General features: G+C 30.5%; 1 protein-coding gene across 7 annotated transcripts in view; it reads left to right on the top strand.

The window, feature by feature from the left end:
• The first annotated feature begins 164 nt into the window (after window positions 1-164).
• The window catches only part of LOC144837806 (uncharacterized), a 23,038-nt gene continuing 3,902 nt past the window's right edge, over window positions 165-19,300 (top strand). The window contains exons 1-21 of one of the 7 annotated variants that reach the window (XM_078693066.1): window positions 169-349; window positions 1,053-1,115; window positions 2,111-2,169; window positions 2,264-2,323; window positions 4,289-4,356; window positions 4,661-4,725; window positions 5,698-5,734; window positions 6,041-6,075; window positions 9,796-9,876; window positions 11,093-11,179; window positions 13,120-13,174; window positions 13,999-14,046; window positions 15,706-15,746; window positions 15,982-16,028; window positions 16,254-16,395; window positions 16,642-16,660; window positions 16,839-16,870; window positions 17,254-17,284; window positions 17,458-17,877; window positions 18,444-18,658; window positions 19,112-19,192. In XM_078693066.1, the coding sequence (XP_078549192.1) occupies window positions 272-349; window positions 1,053-1,115; window positions 2,111-2,169; window positions 2,264-2,323; window positions 4,289-4,356; window positions 4,661-4,725; window positions 5,698-5,734; window positions 6,041-6,075; window positions 9,796-9,876; window positions 11,093-11,179; window positions 13,120-13,174; window positions 13,999-14,046; window positions 15,706-15,746; window positions 15,982-16,028; window positions 16,254-16,395; window positions 16,642-16,660; window positions 16,839-16,870; window positions 17,254-17,284; window positions 17,458-17,877; window positions 18,444-18,658; window positions 19,112-19,192 (1,764 nt within the window). In that variant the 5' untranslated portion in view covers window positions 169-271. Of the gene's footprint in view, window positions 350-1,052; window positions 1,116-2,110; window positions 2,170-2,263; window positions 2,324-4,288; window positions 4,357-4,660; window positions 4,726-5,697; window positions 5,735-6,040; window positions 6,076-6,858; window positions 8,098-9,795; window positions 9,877-11,092; window positions 11,180-13,119; window positions 13,175-13,998; window positions 14,047-15,705; window positions 15,747-15,981; window positions 16,029-16,253; window positions 16,396-16,641; window positions 16,661-16,838; window positions 16,871-17,253; window positions 17,285-17,457; window positions 17,878-18,443; window positions 18,659-19,111; window positions 19,193-19,300 lie in introns of all 7 variants that reach the window. The other 6 variants (XM_078693065.1, XM_078693068.1, XM_078693067.1 and 3 more) reach the window with 6 other exon arrangements.

Genomic DNA, 19,300 nt, shown 5'->3' with positions numbered 1-19,300 from the left:
TGTGCATTTATTGTCCAAAGATTCATAATTTTATTTAAAAAAATCGATTTGTAAAAAATGGGAACATCAATATACTAAATTCACATGTTGCGCCCCATACAAAAGATGCGCAAAAACTTGCGTAAAAACTTTCTTTTGACAAGGAAGTAAAGTGTGGTAAACAAAACTCACACGGATGCTCACCACACGTCCACCACATAAAAACCGGGTACGAAAATAGAAAATACGACGTCCAAATGTTGGTTTTTCTTTTTGGATAACCAAGATAATTATGTCTCAAAAGACCCTACCCCCACCTGAACAAGTCTGTGGGTGGGATGTCAGGCATGTAGCTGATTGGCTCCGTCATGTAAGTAGTTAAGTGAACTTGGTTGAAGTTTCTAAAGAATTACGAATTAGCCTACTATTTAGGCCTAGAAACTACCTACTAAGGCCTATCATGTTATAAAATAGCAGGCCTACTACTACTACGGTACGGTAGGCGGTTTCGCCTGACCTCTCTGTAGTCACTAAAGTAGTAGGGCCTAGCCTGACAATCCAGGTTAAAGATTGATGTATAAAAATTCAATAGCAGTCACATTTTTTAAAAATTTCAGTAATACAGTAATTAATAATATTTAATAATTTCTCTAAAAGTAAATTAGCCTAATAATGGGAAAAAGGTTTGAAGTATCGAACTTAGACAGTACATTAAATTAATAATTAATCAACTATATATAATGGTTGATAGGATAAAATCAAATATTTTTTATTTTTTATTATAATTTTTCGTTATAATATAATATTATATTATTAGTCGATCTGTTTTCCTTGTAAATGTAATAAAAAGTTCACTATATATTGCGTCTTATTTTTATTAAGTGCAATATTCTGTGTTTACTTTTCTTTAGTGTATACTATCCTTGATAAATAATAATATTTCAGAAAAACTAATAAGTTCAGAAAAATACATAATTTTCCAAGACCAAATACAAAAATACATTGAAAGTATTAACAAATTATTTTTAAAAACATTTTTTTTTTTATCATGTTTTGTGTTGTTTTTCTTTCAGAATGATATGCCAGAATTTATAATGCCATTTAGGATCAACAATGTGGATGGTACAAGACTACTTGTAGGTTTACATTATTCAAATTAAAATCATAATTTAACAACATACAATTTACAATCACTGCATGTTTGAATGACACTTTGAATTGTAATATTCAACCCATATTTTACATAAAAGTTCTTTGTGAATAAGACATGAGAGTCTAAAATGGTCAGCAAAGTTGTGATAACACCACATAAATTTAGAAAATGTCTTATAAATGTTCATTGTTTACAACATACCAAATATAATTTTACTTTACTGCATATCAAGCAGAATGGTCTTGGGTGGAGCCAGCACACTTTCCGCATTTTAATAGTTTTCCTCATCTTCACCGCATATAAATTAATTTTTTTTTTTTTAAATTCTTTATTTCCTATATTTCATTTCATAAAACAATATAAATTACTTTACTTGGTTACATTACAAATTAATACAAAATAATAATAAAGTAATCTTTTAAAGGTTACAAAACATATATGGCTATTTTTATACAAAAATAAAAAAACATATTTTATTTAAACAAAAAAAAGAAAGATGCGAAATAAAAGTGTAACTATTTTTAAAAACAATGTACTTTTCAATTTCATATACTGATTTCAAGTGATTTATGTGACTTAATTAATTTCTAGTATATCAATGGGCTGTTTTGAATTTCTCTATTTGATTCTGTAAATTTATAAAATAAAAATATATTTTTTTTTTCAAAATCAAAAGCTCTGTCTACACTATCAAACTTTATCATATGTTACAAAAAAATGTGATGTGCCACATATGGACGATGATGATGTCATAGCACTACCATATTTGGGCAAATCACTACCATATTTTGGCACATCACACTTTCTTTGCCAAACTAGTTTGATAGTGTAGACAGAGCTTTTGATTTTGAAAAAAAAAACTATATTTTTGTTTTATAAATTTACAGAAATAAAGAAGATTGATTTGATGTGTAATTGGATAATAATACGTAACACATTATAAATATCTAATCTTGTTTTTCTCTTCTTGAAATAAAGGATTTAGATGAAAACACATTACGATCCTTTAGTATACACCTACCACAGCCAAAAATAATGTAAGCATATATTATTTTATATTGTTTATTAGCTTGAGATATATTACTTTTAATCATTATTTAGATAAGGATTTATATTCAATTAATTTTTCAGAAAACTCTTGGATAAAGTTAGGAAATCAAAAAAAGAAAAATCCAGTTTATTTAATAAGTTGTAAGTATGTTTATAATTCAGTTTTTTTAAAGATTTTGGTTAATATAATTTATTTTGACACTAATTTTAACATGACCAAAACCACAAAACTATAAAAAGGACCATGTTAATTTTAAATGTGTGTTCTAAAGCTCTGTCTAAACTATCAAACTTTATTTGACAACAAAATGTGATGTGCCCATATATGAACATGATGATGTCATATCACTTCCATAATTGAGCATATCACTACCATATTTGGGCACATAACATTCAGGGCCGTAGCCAGGATCTGTCAAGGGGGGGTTCGGACACTAAGTATTTGGGACACTGCTACCAATGAGCAAAACGATCGTATTCATACTTTTTTTCTCCTCCTCACACACGTGGACTATTTAATCGCCGATTGTTATGATCATTCACTCGGTATTTTGTTTTGCATTCAAGTTCAATATGAACTTTGTGTGAGAAGGCAAATTCAATGCTTATTATAGCTCTACCTATATTTATTTACAGCAATTTGTTGAGGAAATTAAATATTAATCAATGTAAATAGATGATATTGATACAGTTGAGTAGCCTACGTATCGGCTGGTAGCTCTAGAAAAAAATAATCAGATGCTATAATGTAAACTACAGTACATGATACCATAGATATTATAGTGTAATATATTAATATATTACTAGTGTAATATATTAATATTCACTATAATCCTCTATGATGATGATACACATACTATACTTCATAGCCACACATTTTTTATGTCCGTCGGAAGGCTATACCGTAAATCTTCTAATAGTAACCCACACTCTAATAGTAACCCTCCTTCTAATAGTAACCCACCTTATAAGTCAATCTATAATAATAATCCACTACTCTAATAGTAACCCACATGGGGTTAATATTAGAGTCACACAAACTATTGACAAAATTACATTATGAATTGAAGACTGGTCGTTTATGATGCAGCCGTATTTTGAAAATAAGGAGATAATGCATGTTGATCTCGGGAGTGGGAAGGATTGAGTTGGGATTTTGAGTTTATAAAATGAAGTTAGAGTTCAAACAAATTTGTTTATTCGTACTGTTTTATTATTTTGCTATGATTTGCTGACCGGAATAGTTGAGGTGGGTTACTATTTTCAGGTGCCTAATTTAAGATGAGTAATAGTAACCCACTACTCTAATAGTAATCCCTCTTCTAATAGTTACCCACCCTTAAAAAACAATCAAAGAATAATAACCTAGGGTTACAATTAGAAGATTTACGGAATAGGCCTACTTTATGCATGCTGACTGCCGTGATCTAAACAATAGGTACGCGTTTGTCTGGCAGTGTCCTTTGTACGAATCGTTCGTGCACCAGCTCACTGTATGAGTACGATACATGTGTCAATCCAGGGATTACAAGGTTCAGACCTGCGGTGTTTGCTTTCGTATTGTACGCGGCGTACAACTCCATAGGTCTGAACCAGGATCGGCAATTCATTTGCTACTCTTGGAAATTTACAGACACGTATCGCTCGACGTACGCTCATACAGCGAAGAATGTATCGAGTTATTCAAGAACGAGTTTACAAATTTTTCAATTTACGAATAACCTTTTGTATTTGAAGGATTCAGAGATGAGGGTGAGGTATTGGGCATGTCGGGGATGGGGGTTTGCAGTCGGTTAAGGGGGGTTCGCTGTAAAGGAGGGGTTCCCCCGAACCATAAAAACCCCCCCTGGCTACGGGCCTGACATTTTGTTATAGTTTGATAGTGTCTACAGGTCATCAGAGTTTTAGTTTATGATATATCCACTTGCTTGCTCTATTTTGATAGATAAACTGTTATCATTATCATAATAAATTGTTAATTGCCTTCCCTGATTGCCTTACTTACTAATGTATTTATCTTCTATATTTATCTGTTTTTCATTTAATCTACCTTATTCACAAACATGGTGTCTCTGTATGATTAGACTTATTTACTTTCATTTACAGAAGACCGACTAATCGTAATAGCAATGTTCCAGCAGTCCCTGATAGAGATTATAACAGACAACCTATAAGTAAGTACATATTTACCACAGCAATGAAGGAAAAAAGTGCCTATAGATCTGATCTCTAGGTTTAGGCACCCTGGTCCTATCTGAAAACAAGCAGTCCACTAAATCATTTTAATTTGTTCATTTCTTTTCATTCTGTTCTAATTGTATTATATTATGACGTTATATATTAGACTGGAAAACATCTATTAACAATACAACAATTTTTCATTATTTGCCACCAAACTAGAATTTAGGCTCTGTGTGAACATACCTTAATTCATCAGATTTTTTAAATTTTTAATTTACAATTTATTTTTTGTGACAGTTTCTAGGATTGAAGATGAAGAAGAAGGCTGGGGATCAGATTTTTCTGATTCTGAAAATGAAGATGTAAGTATTTAAAAACAAATATTTTAAAACAAATGTTTAAAATCAAAATCAACTAGTCTTATCCACATGCTTGCCTACCTAAAGCTTGGTTCAGATGCAACGCAAGTAACCAATCACAAGCTACAGTTCAAATGATCATTGTGTCATGATTAGTCAAATTACCTGCAGCATGCTAAAGCTCTGTCTACGCTAAGAATGTTTATGTGACAAAAAAAATGTGATGTGCCCATATATGGACATGATAATGTCATATCACTACCAGATTTGGCCATATTACAGTATCAATATCACATCAAACTTTTGTTGTCAAACTAGTTTGATAGTTTAGACAGAGCTTTACGTGTTGCATCTATTTTGAAACCAAATTGGTCCTATTGTTAAAATCACTATAGCATGCATTTGGATTGTTCTCATGGCCAAGAACAATGCCACTTAGCCCAAACCAAGACTTAAACATATTAGCCTTTCTCTTATACTTTTTATAATTTATAATTAAGACAGGATACATTTAAAACTAAAATTAACACAATTTAAATGATAATTTTTTGAGAACAGAAAGTAATTTGTTAGTATTGAAAATGAATAATGGCATATGATTTCATAAACAAAATGTACATTTTTTTAGTGTCTATGCGTTTGGTGTTCACTGTAGCGGAACGCTTGCCACAAAAAAGAATTATTTCCTTTTTAAGAGTGGGAATTGAACTCTTGAAAAACATTGTAGTTGTCAACGCTCCCAATACTAAAATCAAATAGTCAAAAATGTAGTTCCTTCTATTTTAAAATTCATTCATTTTAGGCCATCTAGGTTTTGGGAAACTTAAGTAGTTGATAATTCACTAAGTATTATATATTGTAAGGTGCTAAAATAAACCTTTAATAAAAATAAAAGATAAGTAAGTAAGTACTTAGATGAAAATGTTAATTTAGAATGTAAAATATCATTTAATTATTTGGGTTTTTTTTCTGCAGAACTATGAGCCTCCACCAGATCCCACACAATCTGAAGGTATAAACTATATATTAATTTTTGAACTTCAAATCTACTGTATACCTTAATATTTGACTTCAAAACAAAAGTAGAAAACTATCTATCAGTTAATATAAGCATTTGTTTCCACATTGGTAATAGTTTTTATGACACGTTGTAATCAGCCTTTTGTTGCTTTCAGTTATGTACACTTTGTATATTTTAAAACAAACACAGACTGAAGTATATCCTGGGTTTTTACTAGTAGAATATAGTAGTAGAAATAATCATAAAATGTCACAAAAATTCTAAATTTTCAGTAATATTATGTGTGTTTTTTTCTAGTCTCTAGATATCCACATTCAAATCAATCACAATTTGTAAGTATCATTATCAAATTGTTTTTTACTAGTTATTGCTAATTTTGACAGGTGACAGAGTTTAGTATTGGGTACTACGTAGTATCTATATAGTAATTTACTGCTAAATAGTATTGGGTACTATATGGTATATTTTATAACACCTAAATGAATTTCTGTCATTTGATTGGACGATTGTGGGTCATGCAATAGTATGTATTGTATCCGTGAATGGTGTAAATAATGTCATTCTGTGAATGATGAAAGGTAATATTTCAACTCGGCCTCGCCTCGTGGAAGTATAACCTTTCATCATTCACCTCATGCCATTATTTGTCTATTTATACCATTACACTCATAAAAATTCATTATTTGAATACTATATAGTATATATACAGTAGTAATTTACTACTAAATAATAATAATGTACTAATTACTAAATAGTAATGTACTAATTACTAAATAGTAATGTACTAATTGATGTCAATTTTAAGATCTTTTATACAACTTCTTGTTTTTAGTAATCAATTAAATTTGATTTAAAATGTTTTCTTTCTGAGCAGTAAGGATGCAGTTACATTGATATAAACCAAAGTAAAGTGCCACATACATAAATCCTTAATGTAATGGTCTATACAAACAAAAACTACACATTTCATATTTTGCATTGGATAGTGTAATAATCAGTTGACATGTTGCCATGCTGATAGTATCTTTCAATATTGAAACCTTTTATAATTTGTTAAAGATTTTATGTTTATGTATTAGATGTTGCATGTTGTAATCTAATTATTCATCTAACAGAAACAGGAACTGTCAAATATGATAATGAATCGCCCCGCTTGGCCTGCTACCGATACAAAAGCAGCTCAGTTACAATCAGCATCCTCTACAGTAAATACTTCCTCAATACATTCCACTCAGCCACCGATACACACCAAAAGACAACCCCCTCTTAGCCTACTCAGTAAACCTCTACCAATTCCACCAAGTCATGATAAATCACGCCCTATGAGTGATCCTTTTCCTGCTTCAGTTCACTATTCTTCAAACCAACCAGCTAATTTAAAATCTAAAACCTCAAATCTACATCCACAAATTAAATCACATGAAAGGCTTGTTGGGAGAAATGTTGAGAGGACACCAGAAAGAGAAAGTGAGGTATACTCAAATCTACCAGATATTGATGAAGATGAGAGTAACCTGTACTCAAGTTTAATACTGGATGGTGAGCAAAACAATACATATTCTTGTATATCACATCAAGAAAGTGAGATTTACAATGGGCCTCCAGATATTAACAATGATATACAACAATTGTATACCAGATATCTACCAGATATTGAAGACGACGACAGCACACACCTACAACAATTTGGCGAAACTGATGTTTACACAAGTCTACCAGATGTTGATGATAATGACAGCACAGACCTACAACAATTTGGCGAAACTGATGTTTACTCAAGTCTACCAGATATTGATGATGACAGCACACACCTACAACAATTTGGAGAAAGTGATGTTTACACAAGTCTACCAGATGTTGATGATAATGACGACATCTCACACACACTTCAGAAAAGTGATTTTAAAGTACTCAAAAATGAAACCACACATGAGTTTGATAATAGTACCTTATCAAGTCAGTCAGCGAGAAACATTCCTGGAATATCTTCTGTACGAGAGGAAATTGTATCAACATTAAACAGCCTTCTGACAAAACCTCCAGGTATAAAGATAAATCCTGCAGATATAACAAAAAAACATGCAGATATAAAGAAAATACCTCCAGATATAAAGAAAAAACCTCCAGATATAAAGAAAAAACCTCCAGATGTAAAGAAAAAGCCTCCAGATGTAAAGAAAAAGCCTCCAGATATAAAGAAAAAACCTCCAGATGTAAAGAAAAAACCTGCTGTTAAACCTCGAATTAAGTTGGTCCCTCAGGTTAGCAGTAGCGCTGTTTCCAACTCTGCAGATACTTCAAGCACAAACAGATCATCAACTGATTACACACCCAAAAGTATTCCAAAACGTTTGGTAGGATATCAAATTATTAATATCATACATAAAAATATTACTTCCTCATATACGACATTGTTTTTTCATGTGATTGAATAACATTTTGTTTTTACTAAATCAATATCAACGCTATCATCTATATATATTGTCATTACAGTTCATATCGTTATGTGTGTTTTAATTCATTTATCGTAAAAGCACACAACTTATAACTGTTCCATCAAGATGACATAACTACACAGTACAGTACCCATTATTTAAAGATGTTTCTTGTACTCTTCAGTTTGTTCTGCTATAAGCTTCATTATACAGTCAACTTTCCTAATACTGGAAAGCCTTGTGCTGATTTGATTTTATTCAGGTTTCAACATAAAATTACAAGACAAAGTTTAAAAATACAAATAGAAACATGTAAAGTATTGCACAGTACACAAGAAACCTAGGATAGCCCATAAAGTCGAAAAAAAACCAACTTATTTCCAATGGGGTTGTATGTCTGGTTTTCTGATGATGTGATCAGCCCCTGGAGACTTGGTTCGAAGGAAAAGGCCTGGAATAATTTGTATTCTTGACACTCATTTTAAAGAAAGGGATTCTTGTTGCGGAATCTTATAAATAGTGGTACACCGTCAAATAACCCACCTTATTGGTCAATGTGGCCCTAAATTTCCGTCACCATTGTCAGGTTTTGCCAATCCTACATACTGTATTACTAGGAAAGACAGCTGCTCCCTGGGTGAATACTTGTTTCAGATGTAGTTAAAACTTTTCCTAGTGTAATTGTGGTTATTTTAATAACCCATGTGTATGGATGCGTGCGGACACAGCTACAAACTAATTCTCTCTCTTATAGTATAGATATCACACATCTTTGCCATTTCATTGGTGATATTAAACAGCTTTGCGTTTATTTGAATATGTAGTATAGTTATTGAATATTTGAATGTAGTTCCTTATTGGAGGATAATTAGACCAGGCCTTCCCTTTTTGTCTTATAATTACGTTTATCTAATTCAAGGCCCTTCCTGTTGATATACTACCATTCTTTCAATAATTAGAAAGTTCCTTAAACTAACAATGTACAGTGTTTCTTTTGTTTTTGTGAGTGTACAATATCCAATATTTTATTGATTTAATTAATTAATCAATCGTGGAATGCTCAATTGTATTTCTAACTTTATAATATTGAATTTAATTCCAAATTATGTCTGTGATGCTGTTATAATGTGAATATTTAAACTAAAATATGCTAATATAAACTGTGAACATCAATGAATCGTAAATTATTTTTTAAACTGTGACAACTCGTTTTACCTAACATAAACAATATATACAGTAATGTAAAATAAAAGCGGAGGTATACACAGACTAAAGGTTCAGTCTTTTGAGGGACTTTAGGTTTGACCCACCTAAATAAATATAACATTATGAAACATAAACGTATGTATAGACAAAAAATGTTCCTATAATAACCAACAAAAAATTGAAAAGCAATGATTTTTTTAAACAAGGATACAATTTAAATATACATTCTAATATCTTACCAAATAATAATAATATTTATTGGAAACTTCACTATTACAACAGTGGCACACTTTGATGAAAAAGGTGCGTCCAAGTAATAATAATAATTACCAAGAAAGATTGTAAATACTATAGCATTTTAAATGAGCTAGAACTTTAAAAATACTTTTCTTATTTATATAATGTATTAAGAGTACTAATGCAATAAATGATGAAGATGAGCTGTACATCGTACCAGTTGACAATCCTCACGAAACACACCGACAACCTTTTGTAAGATTCTCACTTGTTCTAGCTTACCTTTTCTTGCTTTTTAAAAGTCAATAATCACTTTTGTATAACAGTTACAGTAGATTTAGAATGAAATAATATAATTATTAATCAATTAAATAAAATAAGTTGAACAAATGTGTACATTACAATACACCTTGCTTTCTGATTGGTTAATTTTGTAGTCACATGCCATTCACCAGTGGATTGATTGAAGATAAGTTTCCTCTATATTAGAACAGCAGGTGTAAAATTTGGTTTGCGGCCCGATTTGCAGCCCGATTTGCGGTACAACCGAAACGTCAAGACATTCTCAAAACTATTATTTCCTTTTACACTAGAATACTGCAAACCTAATCTTACTATTTTTTATTCACCATGCAAACCTTTACACCGTACAGTAGGTGTGTTATGAATAATTAATGACCAACATTTGTTTCCTCTTTTGTGGATAACGTTTTTGTATTCATTGAATGGGAAGAATATTTTCATTTGTACTATTCAACTCAACTCTGACCCATTAATGAACATTCAATCTTTCAACAAATGAAAATCTTCTTCAAATTCAACTAATAAACATTCATTATTTGTTTGATAAATGCATGAGTTTAGTGTATCAAATACCTTGTCAGGTATCATAGATTTATACCATCTGCATGTGCAAACAATTTATACTACTGCAAATACTTATTCTTGTAATATGCCTTTAGAATTTTGTCTTTGACCTTTGACATATGGATGATGATTTCATATATTTTATACGGGACATGATGTTAATGCTATTGGAATATCAGTAGCAACAATTTTATTTTGCTTACATTACATTTTTAGAATTTATCTACAATATTTAGAATTGTTTTCTAGACTTAGTGTTCACAAATTATTTAATCTTGATCAGACAATGCACTTTATAATTATTTTTTTTCATCTTTTAAATGTAGTTTGACAAAACTTATATAATTGTTTAAATGTGTAACTAAATTTAACTGGTTTTTCTGGTTTCTTTTTCAATGAATTGTTAATAATATTTTTTCTTTTTAAATCTGATATTACATTCAAGAAAAAAACATTTTTTTTCATTCTAATCTCTTTAAAGTTAATACAGTATTTCAGGTTCCAGCTTTTTTGCCAAAATTTAAACATTAAATTAATAAAAATGTAAATATGTGTTGACAATGTACTTTAAAAATTCCTTTTCTTATTTGTATAATGTCTTAAGAATCTTCCTAATGAAATAAATGAAGATGATGATGAACTGTACATCGTACCAGTTGAAAATCCTCACGAAACACATCGACAACCTTTTGTAAGATTCGTTCATTTTTGTTGTGCCTATCTATTTTTTTGCTTTATGATGTTACTATCAATAAATTGTTTCCAATACTTTAATTTTATGCTTTCACTCTCTATATATACTTTGTACCAGGTAGATTTAGACTTTTCTAAAATTAGGAAAAATACTTTTAACAATAATTATTAATTCATTGATTACTATACAAATAAAATGAGACAGACAAATAATAATACATGCTTATAACTGTATGCATGAGTATTCATAGTTGAAAAACAATTTGCACGTGAAAAAATGTAATCAATTTTTAATATAAGTTTTAATTAATTCATACTGCAAATGCTAATTCATGTAATGCTTAAAGACTTGTATTGGCAGTGACCTTTGACATGTGGATTATTGCCATCTCCTGCTGACCCTCTTTCGACCTGGAATTGAAGCTTCAGATACTGTAACATTTATAGTTTTATATTATTTTGCGTGGGCCTGATTACACTTTAACTGCCATATACATTTTATGCTTGGTAAATGTACTACTACGCCTTATTCAAATGTGCACATTTTCTTCCTTTTACAGCAGTCGATAGAAAAAATTAAAATTCTATTTTTCTGTGATTTGGCTCCAGCAAGAATGGATTTACCAAGATTATTTGTTGTGTTAAATACAATTTTAAAAAGCTATCCATAGTGTAGGTTTCAAATGCTTTGGAGCATAAATATATTGGGCACTGTGCATTATAGTACGAGTACACAAGTACTGCAAAATTGAACTTTTGTCAATCAGTCTCATGCTTTCAACGGCTTTGGAGCATAAATATATTGGGAACTGTGCATTATAGTATGAGTACACAAGTACTACAAAATGTAACTTTTGTCAATCCATCTCATGCTTTCAAAAGCTTTGAAGCATAAATATATTGGGAACTGTGCCTTATAGTATGAGTACACAAGTACTACAAAATTGAACTTTTGTCAATCAGTCTCATGCTTTCAATGGCTTTGAAGCATAAATATATTGGGAACTGTGCATTATAGTATGGCAGTTTTTTTGGATTTGGATAGAATGGAAAAGAATACATAAGTATTACAAGGCATATTTCATTTCATTCTGTCCATGCCATTGGGGCACAATGATGATTAGAGAACTGTGTATTATAGTATTGTAGTTTTCTAGATTTTGATTGCAACAGAACAGAAATGAGTACTCAAAAGCAGATTGCAGTCTTTGCAGCACAATAATATTTTGAACTGTGCATTATAGTATTTTTGTATTTCAGGGTATACTGTGTAAATACTACATTGTATACATATTTTATTTGCTATTTCATCATAGTGTACTTAACATTTTTAATGTCACACAAATATTAATGGATTTCACAAAATAACATTCACATTTTGCTTACTGAAGTAGTGATATCTAACATTTGTTATCATTAACTCTATGTTTAACCTTTATGTATTCTTCATTTGACAGTGACAGATATCATCACGTTCATACTTTATCATAAAAGTAACATTTATGTTCATCGCAATATCAACAATTAAATAATTTTGTCTTTTTAAATAAACTGTAAATGTACATTCGAAATGCAGTGTAAATTAATCATTGGATTCATCGTATAATTAAAAGACATCACAGAACCAATATGGTATGCACATTTGTAACTCACGTAAGCTCTGTCTACACTATCAAACTAGTTTGACACTCAAACAGTGTGATGTGCCCAAAAATGGTAGTGATATGCCCAAATATGGTAGTGGTATGACATCATCATGTCCATATATGGGCACATCACATTTTTTTGTCGCATAAAGATTGATAGTGTAAACAGAGCTTTATATACAGTACATGCCTATGAAAGTGTACTATTTTATGCTATTAATCCGATTCATGTTAATCTTTTCCTTATAATGATTGTTATTGTTTTATCATATTTTGTATACTTTTCTTTCAGAATGATGATGAAGAGGAGGATGAGTACTTAGCTCCAGTTGAAGCTGTTGAGGATGGTATACATTTTTATTTCTTTTATTATTATGAATCTAATAAAAAAAATGACGCCTGCTATCCTTGCTAACCACAAAATCTCTCCTTTCTCAATACTAGACCGTTTGCAAAGAACATAGTTTTTCCTTTTATTGTTTCCAAAATTCTCGCCTTGTATTTTTAGTGCCATATATTTTTTATGTATTTATTTTTGTTGAAAAAAGTCTTGTTGAAAATCTAATGTTGAACTGAATTTTATCTCATGATATGCTAATTGCTGATTAAAATGTGAAATGAGATTTTTTTTGTTAGTTTAACCATCTATCTTGCAAGGAACCGTTGTGTTTTATTAAATTATCATTTCTCTGTTTAACACCTGTTGTCTCATAATTTGTCAGCTACTAATTTTAAATGTCTTTATGTTAAATGTTTTTTTTTGCATTGAAACATTTTAATAATCTGTCGATAGTCTCATATCTTTTCATCCTACTAAAATTAGTTTTATAAATTAAACTTTTAATAGTGAATGAAATATTGTAATGTGTACATGAATGAACAAAATAGTTTTTTTATTACACTACGTTCATTTTATGTAATTAATCATATTGAAAAAATAAAAAAAAAAGTGCTATATTTATTGATTAATTAAAACATATATTTCCCCTCAAATATATATTTCTACACTCAAAATATTCAATTAGGGTGTTTTTTTTAAGGAAAAACTTATTTGACGATCGCACTTATTTTATCAGTTCACAGTATTGTAGTCGCATGTTGTTACAGTCATAATTTGTATTTGTACTGTTTAAATGTAATCATACTAAATGTTCTCTACATTATTTTACAGAACTGTATGAAGTGCCTGAAGATGAATCCCATTTTCAACCTAGACAGCGTACGAATTAATTAGGCCAACTTGGACAGTGTTGTATGACAAGGGGGGCCTTAACAAATGTTGCTGCTTCGGGGCAGGTCTTGTGGGCTGCATATTTTACGCATTTACCCCATGACACGGGTTCACAACTGGTTCTCTTCGTGGTTCTGGAGAGATAACAGTAAATCTTCCGTGATGTCTTAGGGTGTAAAATTTCAAACAGTCCTAATTGTGGATTGACATGATCTTTACGGGCTAGATCATCGTGTTATTCACACCCAACAAGCACTGGTTATATGACGCTGTCTGAGTTGGCCTAGTTGTTTTTTATTATTTTTTAATTTTTTTCTGACAATTGCAGGTTTTCAGAATTGAGTAATTAGAAACAAGGAAATATGAAATTTTTTCCAAAATAAGGGACCTCGACTTCCCTCTTAACCCTCCTACTTCTACTGTTCTATTTGTAGTTTATGTTGGTAGTGATACTGCTTTAAACTAATCAAGGTTTAGCTGTCATTCTTCTTTAAAATAAATTATTTAGGATAGCAATACAAAGTTCCCTTTAAAATTGATTTCACATTTTCACTAATTGGCAAAACTACAAAATTCATAATATTTTTATAATTAATAATTGGAACGTGTTTGAATTGTGCTATATTCTGTACAGGCCCCATCAGTATCAGAGATATATTTGATTGGTGGAGATCACTGACAAATGGATCCATCGAAGGTCAGGGGTCAATTTATGTATGGGCATGAAGGAAATGCGTTTGGAGCATGTTTGAAGAATTGAAATTGATTAAATTCTGAGAAGATATTGATATCTCTTTGATACAAATCATCATCTCTTGAAAAGTTGCTTAGTTTGGTTCCCAATCAGAAACGCACAATAATTGTATATGATTACTGTCAACAGTTTGGATGTGATTGGTTAAATAACTTGAATTGCATGTACAGTACATCCTTGTAATGTGTCCTAGTAGGAAAAATGTTTTAGAACATGTGTCTCTTATGAGAATGCCTTCATTTTACGTACTGTACCTTAGTGGGTATGTCATCAAGCGGTCTTGATTGCGAGTGTCTGAAGTATCTTGGCATGCATGAGAATGATCGTAATACCTATAAAAAAAACACATTTTTAAATTTATTTTGTTCGATATTAATAAGCATTTATTTTTACTATAATCGCAATCTTAAAGCAAAAAAAATATAAAATTCTTTCTAAATGCAATCTTTAAGTTTTATAATAAAATGCAAAAATTAATTATAAACTATACAATAATATACTTGCAATTTTTAGGTGAAAATCAGCAGAATTTTTTTTTTTCATACAGGCTGATTTTTATACTATTTCAGAAAAAAAAAAATGCTTTTCTTATTTTCTAAATTAAACAAGACGTAGCATGAATTTGAAGTTCAATTGAGATTCTATATCATCATCACACTAAGGAATTCCATGAGAGAGAGATTATTACTTTAAATTGTCTTTAAAAATGTACTTGTTAACTAATTCTATTTATAGAATAATGCATGTATAATGACTTGTGCTTGACACTAACTATCAAATTGTGTTGTGGTTCTTCATCGTCTTTTTGTGTGTTTGAATTAGCATGATTAATTGCAGAATCTAATAAGAAATTATTTTCAGTCCATTTAATTTCATGTATAATTTCTCTACAGCTGCTGCAATTCCTCCAGCCCGACCTCCAAAAACTAACAAGGTTAGAGGATTTTTTTTATTTGATATTCCTGATAAAAAGTTAAGAAAAAGTATGTTCATTTAAATCTCTTAACGATATATTATCCTACTGAAAACAAAATGGTCTATTGAAAGTCTCATTTTCATGATTTTGTGGGACAACTTTAAGTATGATTTACATCTTGAAATATTGCGATTTACATACATTTTATTTTCTACAATTTATATTACATTCCTAAAACATTGTCTTTATACAGGACTTTTTAGGTAAACCATCTGGACAGCGCCCTCAGATGTTAGCGCTGTGAGTACATTCACTTTTTAGTATGCTTTTACAAGATATTATACATGCTATGTACAATTTTAATTCTTCCCCCATTCTATACTACCTTTTACACATTTGATTTAAATATGAATATACATGATTGCACATACTAAATGCATACTGAAAAATAACCATATCAAATAATAAAACTATCTATTCAGATTGCTATAAGATTTACGATTACACAATTTATTTATATTTAAGTGCTCCAACATTAAATTCTGTCTCAAGTGACGTTCCACCACGACCACCAGCTCGTCGGGATGTTTCACCTTCCAGAAATCGTTGCACCCCTCATCATAGTGTATCACCTATGATTTCACCCTCATACCGGCCAGAAATCCAGGTAAATCGACCAATCAATAACAAATATATTTTGCATTCATCCAGTGACCTCTGTATTTTTCAGTAATCAACTGCCAGAGCTAAAGTCTGAGGCATATTGCAATAGGACTATAACCATGGTATTATAGGCAAACTACCAAAGTTTATGTCTTTCTATGTATATACTGTATAATTTAATTTTTGTGTTGAAAAAACTAAAGCTATATCTTAAAGATTAACCATTATAATCACAATTTTATTCTTTCAGAATAATTTTGTAGAAGACGGTAAGTGAATACTGTATAACAACCTTTTTTGTTTGGAAATTTAAATACTTTAATTAAACAGTGCTATAATCTTAACAATCATGATAAAGCATCCGGAAATTTGAGTTAATGTTTTTGAAATACTGTATTGGAAATAATGAATTTATTGTGTAAACTCTGTTTACTCTTTTTTTTGTAGATGATACTTATGAGGCACCAACTTTGGAAGAGGTATGTACTCATAGAAATGAAATTGAATTATTGACATAAGCTTGGGGTTTGGAATAGGCTTTGCTAGCTAAGACCTTAGCTACATCTTTATTAAAACATGTCTATGTCATATAAAATCATTTATTCCGACATAAACAAATACAAACAATGAGGCAGAAAACCTAAATGTTATAACAAAAGTCACAGTCACAAAAAAAAACTTATATAAAATTCAAATAATAATTTAAAATTATTTTAAAACATTTAAAAACATATATACCTTTTGTAGCAAGCAGGTTCTTTTGCAATTATTTTTTAATCATATAAAACATTGTATTATATAAATATATAAATGTTATTATTATTATTTTATTCATTGTATTAACACATTTTATATTTTAAAGGATTGTGATGGAACATATGCTGTACCCGAAGGTATGCAAATATCAATTAGTTTAGTAAAATGTTATAGTATAGTATATATTATGCTGTATATGCTATTGTAAAGTAGTAATATAAAATAAAAATAGCACAAAATAGAGGTGTAACTGATTATGATGAAATAAATGTTAAGTAAACACAACTAAATGAATATTTATTTTCAACAGAACAAACTCCAAATCGACTTCCACAACCATTACCAAGTATTCAACCTAAATCTCCTAAGTTTAGGAAGCCTCCGTCAAAATACACTAAGATGCCACCACCAAAGAATCCATATAATTCAACTAATAATAAACCTGCAATACCGCCACCAATAGTTCGCTACCCAAAGACAGATACTACCAAGCCAGCCATTGAAACACCAGATGAATCATCATCAACATCATCCATATCGAAAATGAAACACGTTTTTGAACAAGGTAGCCCGACTCTTCCTCGAAAAGATGTTTACAATAGTCATGGCAGTTTTTTGCATAAACGATTGCCGCAGCCGCCTCTACCTCCACCAAGTAAATGTGTTGCAAAGGAATCACCAACTAAGGAATCAAAACCAATCAGTCAACCTAACCTACCACCCAGAAAACGTAAGATTTTACACTACTTTTTAAAAAGAATGCGTTTGTAATCAAGTTTTGGCTGTGATGTGTGACTTAAAACCAATGAATGACTTTGAAATCTGTGTGTACAATACATACTGTATTGAAGTATGTAAGTTTTTTATATGCCTTGAACCTTTTCAATGTTCTTATTGATATTCTGTTTTATAGCCAGCAACCAATTTTGTTTTTATGCCTGTTTGTGAAAACACAATAAAGATAACTTGAATAACTGGAATCTACTATATTGGTTTATTAATATTCTTAGTGCTGTATCTCCACATATGACAATTTTTTCCTGTATCATAGGAACATTCCATAATACAGAATCTCATGTGTATCACATGTGATGCCTGTATCATAGAATGTTTGGTTAATGATTAGAGTGGTATCACATATGAAACACATAAGATGGTGTATTATGAAATATGTCTATGATACTGAATAAATGTATATACTGTACCGAGAATCAACTGTTATGTTTATGGATCGTTTATAATTAAAAATTTGTTGCGATAAGTTTGTATTCATTGTGTTGAATGTTGTTATCTTAGCTGCACAAAAGCCACCTAGCAGCACAGCAAGTGATTCATGCTCAAAAACAGACACTACAAAGGTTCTACCAAGTCCAACTCAACGACCAAGCCCTGCTCAACGACCTTCCCCTGCTCATAGAAGGGCCCCAAGTCCTGCTAAACGAAATACACAAACCCCTTCAGTTCAGATTGAAACTCATGTGCCAAAGCCAGCTTCTACAAGGACTGCAGCTGTATGTTTTATTCAGTTATTAAATTTAAAATTTAATTTTAATTTACCAAAAGATCATTAGTAATTACTGCACATATATAACTAAACTATATAATTTAAAAAAAATCAAGTTAAAACTGCCTCGATCAATATAAGTTTATTAACATGTGTTTTGGGCATAGCCCATCATCAGGTGAAGAGAATTGTAACGAAGGATAACATATATCATTCACAAAATTACATAATAAAACAAATCAGCCAATCAAAGATGTCAACAAACTAAAGGCATAGTTATAAAAACATGCCGCCAAAAGCTAAGGGGTACAATGCAGAAATAGTTGCTTATAAAGCAGGAAATTTAAAACTATATAATATTATAAACTTCTTCTACATATTGTTCCCTTCATTTTTCTTTCATAAATTTCTGTAAAAAAGAAGAAAATAATAAATTTAGTGATGAATTTTGTTTTCATAGAGTACCATGAATGGTTATCCGTGGTATCATCCTGAATTACCCAGGGACAAGGCTCTAAAAAGTTTAGAAGAATTTAGGAGAGTAAGTAGTTTATTTCTCTGTTGATGTTTCATTATTAAATAATTCATTTATCTATAGCTACTGTTTGTTCACAAAGGTTGCACAATACAGGATGCATATGTCAGACTG

This window comes from Antedon bifida, chromosome 3 (genome assembly GCF_963402885.1).
Source record: "Antedon bifida chromosome 3, ecAntBifi1.1, whole genome shotgun sequence".
Taxonomy (NCBI): Eukaryota; Metazoa; Echinodermata; class Crinoidea; order Comatulida; family Antedonidae; genus Antedon; species Antedon bifida.
Note: the sequence above shows the minus strand (reverse complement) of the source record. Positions and strands in the feature narration are given on the sequence as shown.